Source organism: Teleopsis dalmanni, chromosome 1 (genome assembly GCF_002237135.1).
Source record: "Teleopsis dalmanni isolate 2A chromosome 1, ASM223713v2, whole genome shotgun sequence".
Lineage (NCBI taxonomy): Eukaryota > Metazoa > Arthropoda > Insecta > Diptera > Diopsidae > Teleopsis > Teleopsis dalmanni.
In genome coordinates, this window is record NC_051846.1 from 43,063,945 (window position 1) to 43,080,983 (window position 17,039).

Here is a 17,039-nt window from a genome sequence, read left to right on the forward strand (position 1 = left end):
GTTTCTAACTCATATGTAAAATACTTACGCATGTACTATTTGTGAAAGGTGTTCCAGGTTCATTAGTTACTGGGGATGGTACAAGTGGAGCGGATGATGCATTTTCACAAGCTGAGTCTTCAATAGCTGATGGACAGGCAGCTGCAAGTGCTCAAGGAAAGAAGAATGGAGGTACAGCAAAGACTCAAGTCTCTGGTACATATAGCTCTTCTGGTACATTTAGTGCAAGCGCAATGACTTCAGATAGTGATCGTTCAGCAAATGCACAAGTTAGTGGAAGTGTTGAGGGTGCAATGAGTCAATCGCAAGGCCAGGGAGGTGCAGCACAATCACAAGCTCAGGTGCAAGTCAATTCAAAGAATGGTGGAACTAAAGCATCATCGCAAAGTGGAGGAATAATTCATCAAAGTCAAAGCGAAGTAAGAGATCAAGTTTTCTAATACCAGTGAAGAGTAGATTTTAACTTATCTATACAGGTTCAAGCAAACGATAAGGGAGGATTAGCTGATGCTCAGTCTAGCGGGCCAGGCCAAACATCATCACAAGCACAAATAGGTTTCCGTCCTAGACAAGATGGCACCGAATTAATTTCATCAAACGGTGGTGGGCAAGCTTCTGCTCAATCTGGTAGTCACTCAGGGCAAAGCCAGTCTCAAATACATGGCACATCCAAGTAAATACATAAGATATTTTTACTGACAAATTCAATTTATTAAATTACGTATTAAGATATGGCGTATCTTACCATGGTGCTGCACAATCGGCTTCAGGTACAAAAGAACAAGTGGCAACTTATCGTGAGCAAAACCGAGAATTATTTCACTCCATTAGCCAGTTTGGAAATGGTGATGCGTACGATTTTAACATTTAATATAATGAAGAATGTAATAACAGACTTTCTTTTAGTGTAACGGATCGTGTAGATACTCTATACAGTGGCCCCGCATTAACTGCTGAACCGGGACTATTACCCGATTTACAATTAAAAGCGTCAAAAACCAGTAAAGAAAGTAATATTCTTTAGATCACTTAAAAATTATTTTTTGTTAACAACTTTTATTTAGCAGCAATTAATAAAGTAAACAATGAATCAGGTACTTTGGCGGAAGATGAAGATGACGAAGAACCATACGAAGATTATGACGACGAAGACGATTATTATGAAAACCCGATTAAGATGGACTCAAATTCCAATACTCCCAAATCTGATGGAAAAGATAATAAAAATGAAACCCCAACATTACCCAGCACTTTTACACAACAATCTCCAACGCAAGTACAAAAGGTAGCGATAGCAAACGCTAATGATAAATATACAGTGGTTCAAAACCAAAATGGACGTGAACAAAGATATCCAATTCGCACTACAACACCAAATGTTCCAAGCGGTTTTCGTGGAACTGTAAATGTTGAAAAAAAATTCCATACAAAAGCACTTGAATCGCACACAACAGAAAATAATGTTGATGGCAACTCTAAAGATCATGAACACAGTAAAATTCCGACACCAGACAGTTATGTGACAGTAACCAAATCAGTTACTGGCAGCATGGATAATACTAAAAACCCACCGCAAGAGAATAAAAATTTCCAATCAACATATTACACAAAATCATCAACCTGTGGTTATTTCACTTTCTCATGCAACATTGTATATGGCGCCAATGGTCGAAGCAAAATCTGTCGTCCCAAAGCGCCAACCAATGGAAAATGCTAATGCAAGCCAATAAATTTCCCTAAAATTATATTAAAATAATTTACTATTAAATTACATTAAAATACATATGTTTTATACGTTTAACAAATAATAGAATAATAATTTAAACAAATGCTATATGTATGCAACATATTTAATGAAACCATCAAATATCCACACCCACTGCCTTAACTTTTATTCAACTTATTTTGTCTGTTGTACTGACAATTTTTGTAAAAATAAATTTTAATACATTCAAATAAAATCAAAACATTGTCATATATTTAATTAAAATTTTTAAATTTTTAAAAAAGCTATAATATTATTTACTTCTTTCCATGAAATGGAATCGAAGACGTATATAATATTAACTGGAGAGCAACAACCGACAGGACAACAGTAGCACTATTACCCTAAACAATCTTCTATTAATATATAATATATAATCATATAATCATATTTTTTAATAGTAAAATTCTTTAAATAATCAAATAATACATGTGTAGCCGCCGATATTCTCAATAATCACAGTAAGCTGGATTACAATTCAAATAAGAAAAGAAAATTATTTTCTGAGAAGAAGTTTCCAGTTTCCTGATTAAGGAAATAAACAGAACGTAATAAATAACTTTTAAATTTTTAGAAGGGTTTTCGAATAACAAAGAAAGAAATAAAGGACAAACACAAAAATTTATTTTTTAATTTTATGAAATTTGGCTGACCATACAACGCTGTTTCGAGTATTGCCAAGTACTCTTCATCAGTGGTCTTTGGGAATAATCGAATTTATTTAATTAGTTTATAGTCCGTATATAATTTGTTTGGGACTGCAAGTGCCAGGCTTAGAACTCGTGCCTGTCAAATTAGAAGCGATGACTAATCGTGTTTATCCACAAGAAGCCAAGGCTGCACAAACTTTCAATGCTCAAGTTCCAGGTTTTATTGTCACTTATTTTTATTTAATTAGTGACAACAACCAAAGCACTTGCCGTGCTTTTAAATTAGAACGAGCTTATAAACTACAGCTTTATTTTGGAAACACAAGTTCAACGAATTGAAAGTTTAACTTTTTGGGTTTGGCCTTATTCTTTATTTCTTTTCAAAGCTACTCTTTTTTGTAGAGACATATTGTACTGCATATTGTTTTACTTACTATATGTAAAGCGACCATTCTGGTGCTTTTTACAAAGAAGCTATGCTATGTTATTCTACAAATCCGCTTATTGCGGTTAGGAAAAGCTGAACAAATATATATTTTAAACATATTGTTCTTTACTTTTCACAAGTCTAATATTTGAATAAAGTATTAGTGTTGCTGTTAAGCTAGACTACTTTGTATAGGGACAAAGAACTTTTATAAATTTTTTAGAAGGGTTTTCGAATAACAAAGTGAAAAGTGAAAAGTAAAGAACAATATGTTAAAATATAATATTGTTCAACTTTTCCTAACCGCGAAAGCGGATTTGTAGAATAACATAGCATAGCTTCTTTGTAAAAAGCACCAGAATGGTCGCTTTACATATAGTAAGTAAAACAATATGCATTACAAAATGTCTCTACAAAAAGAGTAGCTTTGAAAAGAAATAAAGAAATAGGCAAAACCCAAAAGTTAAACTTTCAATTCGTTGAACTTGTGTTTCCAAAAATAAAGCTGTAGTTTATAAGCTCGTTCTAATTTAAAAAGCACGGCAAGTGCGTTGGTTGTTGTCACTAATTAAATAAAAATAAGTGACAATAAAACCTGGAACTTGAGCATTGAAAGTTTGTGCAGCCTTGGCTTCTTGTGGATAAACACGATTAGTCATCGCTTCTAATTTGACAGGCACGAGTTCTAAGCCTGGCACTTGCAGTCCAAACAAATTGTATACGGACTATAAACTAATTAAATAATATTCGATTATTCCCAAAGACCACTGATGAAGAGTACTTGGCAATACTCGAAACAGCGTTGTGTGGTCAGCCAAACTTCAATAAAATTAAAAATAAATTTTTGTGTTTGTCCTTTATTTCTTTCTTTGTTATTCGAAAACTCTCTAAATTTTAATAAAGCTTCTTTGTCACCATACAAAGAAAGCGTAGCTTTATAGCAACACTAATACTTTATTCAAATATTAGGCTTGTGAAAAGTAAAGAACAATATGTTAAAATATAATATTGTTCAACTTTTCCTAACCGCGAAAGCGGATTTGTAGAATAACATAGCATAGCTTCTTTGTAAAAAGCACCAAAATGGTCGCTTTACATATAGTAAGTAAAACAATATGCATTACAAAATGTCTCTACAAAAAGAGTAGCTTTGAAAAGAAATAAAGAAATAGGCAAAACCCAAAAGTTAAACTTTCAATTCGCTGAACTTGTGTTTCTAAAAATAAAGCTGAAGTTTATAAGCTCGTTCTTATTTAAAAAGCACGGCAAGTGCGTTGGTTGTTGTCACTAATTAAATAAAAATAAGTGACAATAAAACCTGGAACTTGAGCATTGAAAGTTTGTGCAGCCTTGGCTTCTTGTGGATAAACACGATTAGTCATCGCTTCTAATTTGACAGGCACGAGTTCTAAGCCTGGCACTTGCAGTCCAAACAAATTGTATACGGACTATAAACTAATTAAATAAAATTCGATTATTCCCAAAGACCACTGATGAAGAGTACTTGGCAATACTCGAAACAGCGTTGTATGGTCAGCCAAATTTCAATAAAATTAAAAAATAAATTTTTGTGTTTGTCCTTTATTTCTTTCTTTGTTATTCGAAAACCCTTCTAAAAATTTAATAAAGCTTCTTTGTCCCTATACAAAGTAAGTCTAGCTTAACAGCAACACTAATACTTTAACTTTTAAATTTAAATATAGCTTCTGTGTTTTTAATTCCGTTCAAGTACAGAAACCACGCTATATATTGATGACCCCGACGTGATAAGTTCGTCTGCTAATAAAACTAATGTTTTATACGTTGTTATTGTTATTAACATCACAACTGTTGTAATGTATACAAGAGAACTGCGAGAAGAACTCAACACTCGATTCATACTCGAATCTATACTGACTCGAAGCTTTCGAACTCTCTTTTTCGTATACTAAATTTTACCCAATTTAAACAAGTACTTATAAGTACTTACAAGTTGTTACAAGTACTTATAAGTACTTACAAGTACTTATGAAGTACCTATAATGATTAAAACTCTTCTCATATGATACTCATCATGAAAATGATTTATGAAGTAATTTATGAATCATTCAGGAGTATTACGTGTCATACGAAAGTCTTCCCAAAAAATTCTGCAGTCAACGAAACCCTATTTTGAGGATATAGCTAATAGGTTAGTATTTCGAGAAATGCGGATAATTAATTAGAATATATTGTGTTGAATATAGAATATTGCAGAACGGATAAAAGGTTGGTGGTGATCTATTAAATAAGTATATGTGTGGGTTAATTTAGTATGACCTAGTCTTAATCAAATCTATTTGGTCAAATATGTGAGTGAAAAATTGTAGTCATGTTTTCAAGGGGTAAAATTGGAATGAAAGATTTCAGACAATTTGATTTTGAAGACGGTGTTTATGTAACTGGAGATATCTCAGCTATTACGATTTTCAATAAGTATAAGTGGTCATGAGTATGAGTGGAATGGTCATGGACCCAACTCATAGTAAAACGTTTGTGGTAAGACGATAATATATTTCTGATAGCAGTTGTGTGAAAGTTCTGATTTGCTGTGTTTGATATGTATTAGATGGAGAATATAGAATCTCAATGCAAATTGCAAAATAATCTTTCTTATTTTTAATTATTCTAAGGGCTTTGTAGATATTAGTTTTGATGTAAATACTGAGGTGTAAGATGGAAGAAGTGAAGATTTAAGTCTTGTAAAGTCAGTTGTTATGCTAAAGGATGTAGCGATATCAAATTTTTAACCGTCTGTATAAACAAAAGAGTTTTTTTTTAGAACATTGTAAAGTTCTAGAAATTTTTTCTAATAGATAAATGGTTGTGTAGAGATTTTTGTGAAATTATGGATAGTTTTATTTAAGAAAGAGCTGCTAAATGTTCAGGGGAGATTGGTAAGATAACTTACAGGGGTAAGAGTAACGGTGATATTAGAGGTGTCTTTATCCTCTAATAGTTTTGATTTTTTCTAAGAATATGAGGGAATGTCTACTGTTTAGATATTTTAATGTATATATTCAATCAAAATTGCACACTGCTTACCTCCCTCCCTCTGACTAAGAATAATTTAGCTAGCTAAGTGCTAAGTTTATTGTATCCAATTCATCGATAGTCTGACTATACACTCCATATGTAAGTTTTTCGAAACTAAAGTTAGACCTAATGTCTATTATATACCAAAAAAAAAACATACTGATAAGTCCTTGTTAGGTTAAATTCAATTAAAGTACCATGTATTGTATACAAGAGCACACTTTAGCACAACTATAGTCCTATGCGATACCAAGAATAAAACTTTATAAGCCAGGAATGGACTTTATGTTATATCTCCCACAATCTTTAACGATTAAATTTTTTTTTATTTTACGACTAATTCTTAAAAAATTTAAAAAAAAACAAAATTTTTATATTTAAACATAAATTTTGCATTTTATTATAATTATTTTGTTTTTATGTTGTGTTAATTTTTGTTTCTATATATGTTTTTGTTTTTTATTTTTGTGTAATTACATGATAGTTTTTTAATTTAAAATTTTGTTTGTATTTGGGCAAAAATTTGACATATCATCATATCCTTGATAATTACTTGCTAAATTATAAACTTAAATATTAATTATTTGTTTTGTGTTTCTTTTATTTAAAGTGTAAAGACACTGAATTTCACAATTAATTTTTATTCTTTTCTTTATATGCCATATTTAATTAATTAAATATTTTTTATTTTAATTTTTGCATATATTTTTAAACATTTAGAAAATTTCTTCTACATTAAGAAAGATTTATTATTAATTATTTATTTTTTGTTATAACTTTTTTTAAATTTTTTTGTGTGTAAATCCTTTACTTATTTTTGCCAGCTATTTTATGCTAATCAAAATGATTCATTTTTTAGTTACTTATTTGTATACAATAATATTGAATTTTATTATATATGTTATTCAAAATTTGTTTTGCTTTTAAAAACAATTTAATATTTTTTTTATTTTATATTAAACAGCCATAAAGTCAAATGTTTTGTTTTTCTTCTTATATTTTTTTAAATATTTTGCTTAATATTTTAATATTTTTTAGGTTGTGGTTGGTAAATTGTCAATTAAATATGCTTTTAAAAATTTATTGTGTACTTTAAATATGCATTAATCATTTTTTTTTAAATTGTATAATTTATTTTACCATATCATATTATTAAAATTAACTTTAAACATATATCTAAAAGGTACGTGGATATATTTATTAATAAATTAATTGATGTATATGTATATTTTCATATATAGTATATATATATATATTTATTTTTTTTTTAAATACGGTAATCATAAATAGTTTTCATAGCAATGTAATTTTTCTTTGTAAAGATTTAATATAATATTTTAATTTCACATAATTAATTACTTAATTTTTATATTAAAAAAAATCGGTTTCGGTGTGCTTCGTTAAACATGATTTTAAATTTTACATACAGATATTTATTACATATTGATATATATTTAGTATAAATATTTGAATTTCTATATATAACGCTTGATTTGTTGCATTGCATTATGTCATTTGTCTATTTCTATAAATATTTATTTATAGTAATGTATATTCATATTATATCATTATAAATATTATATTTTAATTTTTCTTGCAAATTTAATATTCCAAAAATGAAAACTTTTTTTGTTATAAATTCACATTGAAAGGACACCAAGAATAAAATTTATTTTCATAATTTCTTAGTTGCATATAAATAGTTAAAAATTTAACTTTGATTTTGAAAATATTATAATTTCATTACGTGTATAAATATATATATATAATATTTATATATATAGTGTTTTTTTCATACATGAAAAACTTTTGTTTAAGTTCAGCATTTTCCTTTTTCTCTTTCGTTGTTTTATATTCACAATTTGCAATATTTAAAAAAAAATTATATAGGACAATATGTTATAAAATAATTAATGTTTATATTTAAAGAATTTAGTATAAATCTGATTAAAAAAAAAAAAACAAAATCAAACAAAAATTGTACATATGACGATCCATATTAGACCCACAATACAAAAGCCCATTATTTTAATAAAACAATCACTTTACAAGTCTAAAAATTTTATTATACCCTTAACGTCTAATGGACATGATGTTATCCTTTAAAAAAAATATAATAATATAATTACACACAATTCGCAATTGATGAGGGGGACCTCGTTTTATCTTGCCCTTAACTCGGGAAAAAAATATAAAACAAAGCAGCTGAAATAAGCAGATTAAAGCAAATAAATATATTTCAAATGATTGATTTCATATTTAAATTTGGTTTTTACATATAAAAGTGAATAAGAACAATTTTTGCGACAAAATAAGTAGCACATCAATATAACCTCGATAAAACCTGGCTAATTTAGTTTAATAGTCTTCATAATTCCGAACTAAGCTCTGTGAAATGTTTACTCTTGCAAATTCTGATAGACGACTAAAACCACCATCACAATTTCTAATTTAATTGTATTATTAAACTTAATATAAGCATCAACACATCTGATTTGTATTTGAACTAATGAAGATGGAACTAACTTAAGAAAAAACTTCAGCAAATTTTAATTTCGTGAAGAGAGATGAAAGCAAAGGACACTAGGAAACTTCGAAGGGCACTAGGAAGTATTTTACACCTATTTTGAGCCTTACTTTTTAGAGTGTCCTATTCAACTGCAAAAAATCTGCTATACAATCGTCACTTCTAAAGCATGACCGATATTTGACAAATGAGTGCAATTTTTTTTTTACCACTCAAATACTCATCAAGGGATAAAGAAATAATAATATTATTCTTTTTTGTATATTGTTGATTGACTTCACCAACAGCAGAGCTTTCACTTTTGTCCAAGTAGCGCATATAGTAGGTGCCATTTATCTTCCACCAAGACGGATATAAAACTCTTGCTGTAAAAGATAACCTATGAGTTTGATAATGATTATTTTTAGAAGATCTCTTTTTCTGATATACCAAACGCTTTTTGGGCATATATATAAAACTTTAATAATATCATTTTATTATTTGTTAAATTAATTTTATTTAATGAATCTTGCCTCTATTGGAACTTATATAGACTTCAGACGAATACATTAAGAACTCCTATAAAAGACCATATGAACCGATCGATTATATTTCTTATTAATGTACATTTATTTAAGATTAAATTAATAAATAACTAAATATATTGATAGTAATTTAACAAATAAAAAATTCTTTTTTATCATAACTACCACACGGAACTGACAATGCAAGTAAGTCCAAATCTAAACTAATTGTGATAATATTTTAGCAAATATTAGATTAGTATTAATCATATGCTCCTTTTTATTTTTATTTTAATTTTATCATTTTGATAAATTTTTGAACTTAAAAGCTAAAAAATGAAATTAACACAAATTAACTTGGATAGATATTAAGATAAATGAGATATATATACCATATAAGTTTCGATTTATTCTTCTTAAAAATTTTTATTTACTTAATACAAGGGATATAAACTATATAAATTTTTGAAATAGTTCAGTTTTAAGGTCGAGAATAATCTTAATCATTAGCTCGGCATATCTATACAGCATACCAACAATACAATTTAATTAATCTCACGACTATATATATCACCTATATCCACGACTATATCCACGACATTATTTAGTGTCTTATGTTTTGCCGTATTTCCATAAAATTATACTCAAAACTCCTATATTGTAGTTCAAAACTTCTTTGGTTCAAAACCACTTCATAAATTGCTTAATTTGCATAATCTTCTGTAAATGACATAAAAAATAAGTTTATAAGTATTAGTTAAATTCAAGTTTTTGTAAAGAATGTAAAAAATTAGAAGATCCTCAACGTCCGACATTGTGGCATTCATTTAGAAGGTGCTATTCGGTTATGGTATGTTGCAGTACAAAAGATCAATCATGGCCGCTCCGCTGGGAGATAATACACCATTTATTCCTATGCCTATGTAAAAAATGTATAAGAAATGGAATTCTAACTTCTATAGAAAAATAAAGAACAAAGGATTTTTAACGTTCGCTGTGCTTTAGATCTCCGGTAAACCTTCATCCACAGCACCTTTAACTTATGTTACTCATATGATTCCTATAGCTATAATGCTAAACATATTAACTCTAATTCACTATGTATTTATCGACTTCAAGTTTATACTAAATTGTCGAAGAGAAATAATATAAAAACTATGAAAGCAATTATCAAAGCTAAAAAAAATAATTACTTGGTGCCCAGTTTTAAGTTCTATTCTATTTATTTCTATTTATTAAACAATATTTAAGTACCATTAATTGTCTTTACTCTTCTCTCTAAATACCTACTCTTTCGCTACTTCTCTTAAAGTCTTTGTAATGCCTGGCATTATCGTATTCAAATTTAATATATAATTTTTTATCGAATATCATTTTGCAATTCGATTTAGAAATTTATATAATATACCTATCTCTACAAATATGCTTTATTAATGTTAATTTAATTTTATATTTAAAATTTGAAATTATTATTATTATTGTTATTGTTGTAGTTATTTTAATAATATAACAAATTCTTTATAGTAAGTAAGTAAGTACTAAAATGCTACACATACACATCAATTATTGTATCGATAAATTCAAATACACACACATTTTATTAGGATAAATTACATCATAAAATTATTACTTTATACTATATATATATATATACGCGTGTATGTATATATATACATCTAATTTAATAAATATATTATATATATAAATTTATTATTTGTGACATATAAAAATATTTGTATAATAGTTACATATATAATCTTTTAATATATTTGAGTTCACACATCTAAATTTTAATTCAGTTAATTGCTAATACCATAAAAAGTGCTTAATTAAATTATTAATAATTTGTAAGTCATTTATATATATAAGACATATATATATATAAATTTTTAAATATTGTTACCATTACGTTTGCATCACTACCTTGTCTAATATATATTTTATATATTAATTTTTTATAAACATTTATTTATTTATTTTTTTTTTTCAGTATATAGTAAATTTAAATTTTAATCAGCAAAAAGGTACCTTCATAATTTGATTTGCAATTGTTTTATATTTTTTATTTAATTTTGTAATAAATTGTGTTTAACTCTAGTTATACACTTATATTTTTATATTTTAATAGGTAGGAAATGGACTAGTCTTTTAAATTTCACACATCAACATTTTTGTTACATATATATGTATGTATATAAAATTAATATTTCAATATTTACATTTTTGTTTTTATTAAATTATTTTAAAATTATAAGTTTTTTCACTTCTAGTTAAAGTTATCATATATAACGCAGATATTATTTTAAAAAAATTTTTTTTTTATATTGTAATATTTTGGCAGATTACTCCAAGAAAAATAATCTCTAAAAAAATAATTTAAATTAGTAATGCATGGTTAAGGCTATTTCGAAATAATTAGAAAAGATGGCAATAAATATTGTTTAAATATTAATTGTTTTTTAAATTAAAGAAATTTTAATTCTTATAATGAGACATATAAGGTAAGGTAAGTACCTTACCCATTATAAATGTTATATTATAAATCACACATTATAAATGTGTGAAACAAAAATTTTTATCTATAAACTGTCGCAGAATATTAAGAACTCGCTAAAACGGTCGTCTCTTCAACATTTGTAATTTCTCTAATATGGTATCTTAGTCCCCCATTAAGCCTAACTGTGCCAATAAACTGACATTGTTAAGAACAGTGTTCTATAAGTTATAACGTCAAGTCAACGTTCCCTGACAAATTAATTAACTTCACTCTCGGAAAATTTAACTAACAAAACTTTTGCTTTATCTCTACTTTATATTACTTTATGTTTTATATACTTGATATGCTTTTATTGGTATCTTAATCTAGTACTGAGTGTGTCGATTTAGACATGTTAGGTCTTATTATTAATACTCAAACCGGTCATTATATATCTAGTAGTTGTAATTTCAACAAAATTATGAACCAACCGAAAATGTCTTTAAGATTTCATCATCATTCGGTAACGTTTCTAAAAATTCTAGCTCACAGTGAGTTTTAAGTATTTCTGCGAAACTCGGAAAGAATAAACAAATCTATAAATTCAGTGTAACGATTAAATAAAATTAATCAAACAGATGTTTTAATTATTTCAGATGACCAAATATCGACAGATAATCCCAACAGAGGCAACTTTTATATTGATTATAGATCTCCACGAGTACAGCAAGAACATGATCACTGGCACCAATGTTAAGAGAAGTCAGTAAAATATGTGATTGCTTGGTATTCAAATAATGTAGTGATCAAGTTATAAAGTCCCCAAGAAACTGTTGGATACTAAATACATAAAAGTTTGGTGAAACATATTATTAATAAAAACCAAATTTTCAGTTTTCTGTACTAAATTCAAAACATAATCGTTGAAGAAATAAAATTCAACTCACGTAATATTGAAAAATACTGATTGTGTCAATTCATTCAATAATCTGTATGAAGATAATAGAACCCACATTAGAGATGGATATAAATAAAATATATATTCATATTACCAATTTATAAATTAATCATTATATAGTATTTAACATTAAATGGTAGTTTTTTTTATATATAATCGTAATAATAGAAAATGAATTCATGATGACTGCTTAGTTCAGTTTGAACCTAGAAATAAAAATAAATTCTGTTTCACTGTAAATAACCTATGAAAACTCCACATTTTGGCATCATATATAGTTTTTTGTTATAAAATTGAATTTAATTAAATTGGAAAGCAGAAAGCTCTTGGCTATAAACTACTTCAGTAATGTTATCTCTATAGTTATCAATGTATTAATGAAACGAAGTTAGGTCCAGCAATGTGAAAATAAAGGAACTCTATTAACAGCGTTGGTACCAACAACGGTCGGGTTTACGTCCTGGAGCCTGTCGTCGACTACTACGTCCATTCACTACCCCCTAAAGGAATTCTACAAGCAGATCCTCACGCTCTAACAACAACAACTAAAAGTGGCGCTATTGAATTTACATCTATGTGATGCGAGTGTGGACGAGAAAGTGATTGCTATTAGTTGCAACTTCACAAAAATAAGTTATCATTATTGAATGAGGAATTCAAAGATATAAATATAAAATTTGAAATTTCATTAAACAAAAAGAAAATTAGGCCAGAAATTTATGATTGAAATGTTAAATAAACAGAACTTTAAGCAATAAAGTTGACCAATTGCCTGAACCTTTATGTTTATAATTTAAAAGCTATTCGTATACAAAAATAAACTTATTTAGAAGAATTGTACAAAATACCCTATTAACTGCAAAACCAAGCTTATTATTTTTAATTGAATATTTTAACTGTTTTTGTTTTATTTTCTATTTTCTATTCTTTCGAAATAACCCCACAATTAATATAAATTTGTCTGCCTTGAATTAACTATAAATTTATAACCTTTTTCTAGTTACATGTAATATATTGTATAATTTTTTCATTATATTTTTAACCTATTTCAATTTCGATATATGTTAATTATATTATTGTGAATTATATTTTAATTCAATAATTAATACCTTCCTTTTCAAAGTTGAATTTTTAAAGTTGGTTCAATAAAATCAAATTTTATTTGGACGGGTTCTTTATCAATCTTGTTTGTCTATATATTATGTTAATTCTTTCATCATATTTTTACTAAAACACTTTTTAACTATTTCTTGCGAAACTAGCTTTAAAATTATTTTAATATATATATATATATATATATATATATATATTGTAGTTTTGTTTAATTTTTAATAACATAATTTTTTTCGTAAGAAGGTTAGTCATATATCTAAAGATTTAAGCACATTTAGATATTAAAAAATATTTTGATTAAATTATTTTTAATTTGTTATATACATTATGAATTAATTTTTTAATTATCAATTATACCATTTATTTATAATATAAAACTTTTGCTTTATTTTGAATTAAATGCAAATTTTGCGCGTGAAACACATTTAAAGCGGTAATTTTTTAATAGTGGTTTTTTTAAGAAAATATTAACTTTTATATTAAATTATTTGAAGCTCATATAAGTTTTTGGAATTGGTCATTTATTGATGATTATTATGAATAATTGAAATAAATTATTTCTGGGAATGAACATTGAATTCTCATAGCTTTGAAGAATATTATATGTATTTATTAATTATATTATAATACTTAAATATATATGTTTGTATTTTTTTAAGTTTTCTGGTGGGATAAATCTTTAATGAAGTTACATATAATTAAACATCTTTAAATTTGTTTTCACTTTTTTTTTTATATATTATATACTTGTTTTATATTATATAGAATTATTTAAATTAAATTGTATTTATATATTTCATATTGGGTTTTATAATATTTTGACCAGAAATTTCTTATAAAATGTTTCCATTTTAAATTCTGTCAAATATTATATTAGGCTAAATTATAGTTTAAAATATTAAAAAAATTTAGGTTTGGTTTTAAAATTTTTAAAACAAATTCTATTACACGAAAAACTAAACAAAGTTCTATTAGAATTTTTTCAATATAATTTTATATATAATTTATGTATAATTTGTTTATATATATAATTATTTTGCTTTCGTAATGTTTGGAGATAAATGAAAAAAAAAATTTTTCAAAATCTATACTCGCCTTTGGTTATATAAGCAATTTACACAACACAAAACAATAAAACTAATATAACTAAAACAACTAAAAAACAAATAAAAAAAAGTCAATCATTTTAATGTCAATTGCATAATGTATTTTCATTTTTTCTTCATAAGATAAACAAAAACATATTTTTATATTCATAAGAAATAAAGTAATAATATTGATAATAACATATATATATTTATAAATACAATTACAAGTATTATTTAAAGACACAAAAAAATTTTTTTTTTGTAAGAGTTAAAAGTTTTATAAAGTATTAAGCGCTCATATATAGATATATATATAAATATGTATATATATTAATATTAAGCTAATGAATTTTATATGAAATTAATTTTTCTTAATAGCTAAACATTATTTGTTTTAACTATACATAACTTTATAAAATATATATTAAGCGAAAGAAAACTCTGATAATTGAAATAAGTATTTTTTTTTTGTTATTTGATTAATAAAAATATTAAGAACACAAATTAATAACAAATTTGCCACAGTTTTAAATATATATAGTTTTAAAAAACGGAACCACTAATATTAAAATTTTAAAGTTTTAATAAAATTTATTAGAATATTCTTTCGTATATAATTGTGCTTTTTTGTGAAATTTTTTAAACAAAATTTATAATATTTGTACATATTTTTTTTTTATATTGAGTAACTTCAAACATTTAAAGCGTTTTGTTTTTGTCTTTTATTTAAAAAAATTCTACAAAATGCTTAAGGTGCAATCTGAATTTCTATTTAAGATATTTGCAATAAAATCCTTTTTGTTAGTTCAGTTTTATAATTTTTAATATAAGTTTTAATAATCATCCATTTATATTTTTTCAATTCACATAAATAAATTATTGTTTTTTTTTACATAATTTTAAAACTATTTTGATTAAACACCAAGTATGTATTTAAGTATCTTAAATTAGAAACGTTAATATGTATAACTAAAAGTGTTTTAAAGGCTAAATATTTGACTTAATTTTATTTATAAATGTTCAAAAAATGGTCCATAAATTTTCTATATAAAACACATTTAACAATACTATTTTTAAAAATTCTGTATTTTAGAAAAATATGTACATTAACTACGAATTTTTAGATTTTTTTTTGCATGCTGCAATTTTAAGCAGTCTTTTTTATAGTTCCTTGGTTTTGTTATTTTATTTGTAATTTACACCAAAATGATAAAAATTAATAAAAGATAATATTAATTAAAATTTTGTTGATTCAAATAAATAAAATTCAAATTTAATATTGTAAACATATATATATATATACTTAAATCTTCAATAATGAACATAATATATTGTATTGTTTATATTGCTATTTATGTATATATAAGTTGGAAAAATATATTCAATCCTTTCTATTAAAATAAATATAAATAATAATAAAAATGGTAATGCCATTTAGTGACTATTTAATTTATTTTTTATCTTCCAAATATTTAATATATATAGTTCATAAAATAGATTTACTTTAATAAAAAAATGGCTCAATTTATTTATGAAATCATATTTAAAAAAAATAATTTTTACTAAACATAAACAATATTATAACAGACATATACTTCGCATTTTTTTTTAAATTGGAAGGGCATAAGAATAAAGCACTAAACGAAGAAAGATAAACGAAACTTTATAATAAAAAATTTGAATTACGAATTTGCTAAACATACAATAATATTTTTTAAATTATAAATAATATAAGAAGTTATAGTATGACAAAAATTTAAATCAAAGCTACAACGATGTAAAATAAATAAATATATATAATATAATATATATAATATAATATATATAATTACATGTGTATATAATTATATATATATATATATATAATTATAATATATATATATATATAATAATATATATATATATATATATTATATATATAATTATATATATATATATAATAATATATATATATATATATTATATATATAATTATATATATATATATAAAATTATTTTATATATATATTATAACAAAACTTAAATCAAAGCCACAACGATTATATATATTTTATAATTATAATAATAAATAATTATAATAATATATATAATTATAATAACAATATAATTATAATAATAAATATAATTATAATAATATATATAATTATATAATATACATATATAATTATAATATACATATTAATATATATACATAATTATATATATAATTACATATATATAAAAATATATTTATTTATTCATTTATTTATATATATAAGAATTAGAAGTAGGATTCTATCCATAAACGTACAATATTTATTTTACACCGTTGTAGCTTTGATATAAATTTTTGTCATAATATATATATATAGCAAAAAAAATCATTTTTGACACATAAATCCATAATTTAATACAATATAGTAAGGAGAATTAAATAAAAACCAAATTTGACTTATAATTAATTATTTTAAAAAATTTATCCATATACTCTCAAACCAC

General features: G+C 24.8%; 1 protein-coding gene across 1 annotated transcript; it reads left to right on the top strand.

Moving 5' to 3' along the window:
- Nucleotides 1-29: 29 nt before the first annotated feature.
- LOC119669535 (homeobox protein cut-like) lies at nt 30-1,878 on the top strand. Its single transcript, XM_038079456.1, has 5 exons — nt 30-419; nt 477-673; nt 730-852; nt 907-1,010; nt 1,065-1,878. The coding sequence occupies exons 1-5, from the start codon at nt 234-236 to the stop codon at nt 1,715-1,717; spliced, it is 1,263 nt and encodes a 420-aa protein (XP_037935384.1). The 5' UTR covers nt 30-233; the 3' UTR covers nt 1,718-1,878.
- Nucleotides 1,879-17,039: the final 15,161 nt, after the last annotated feature.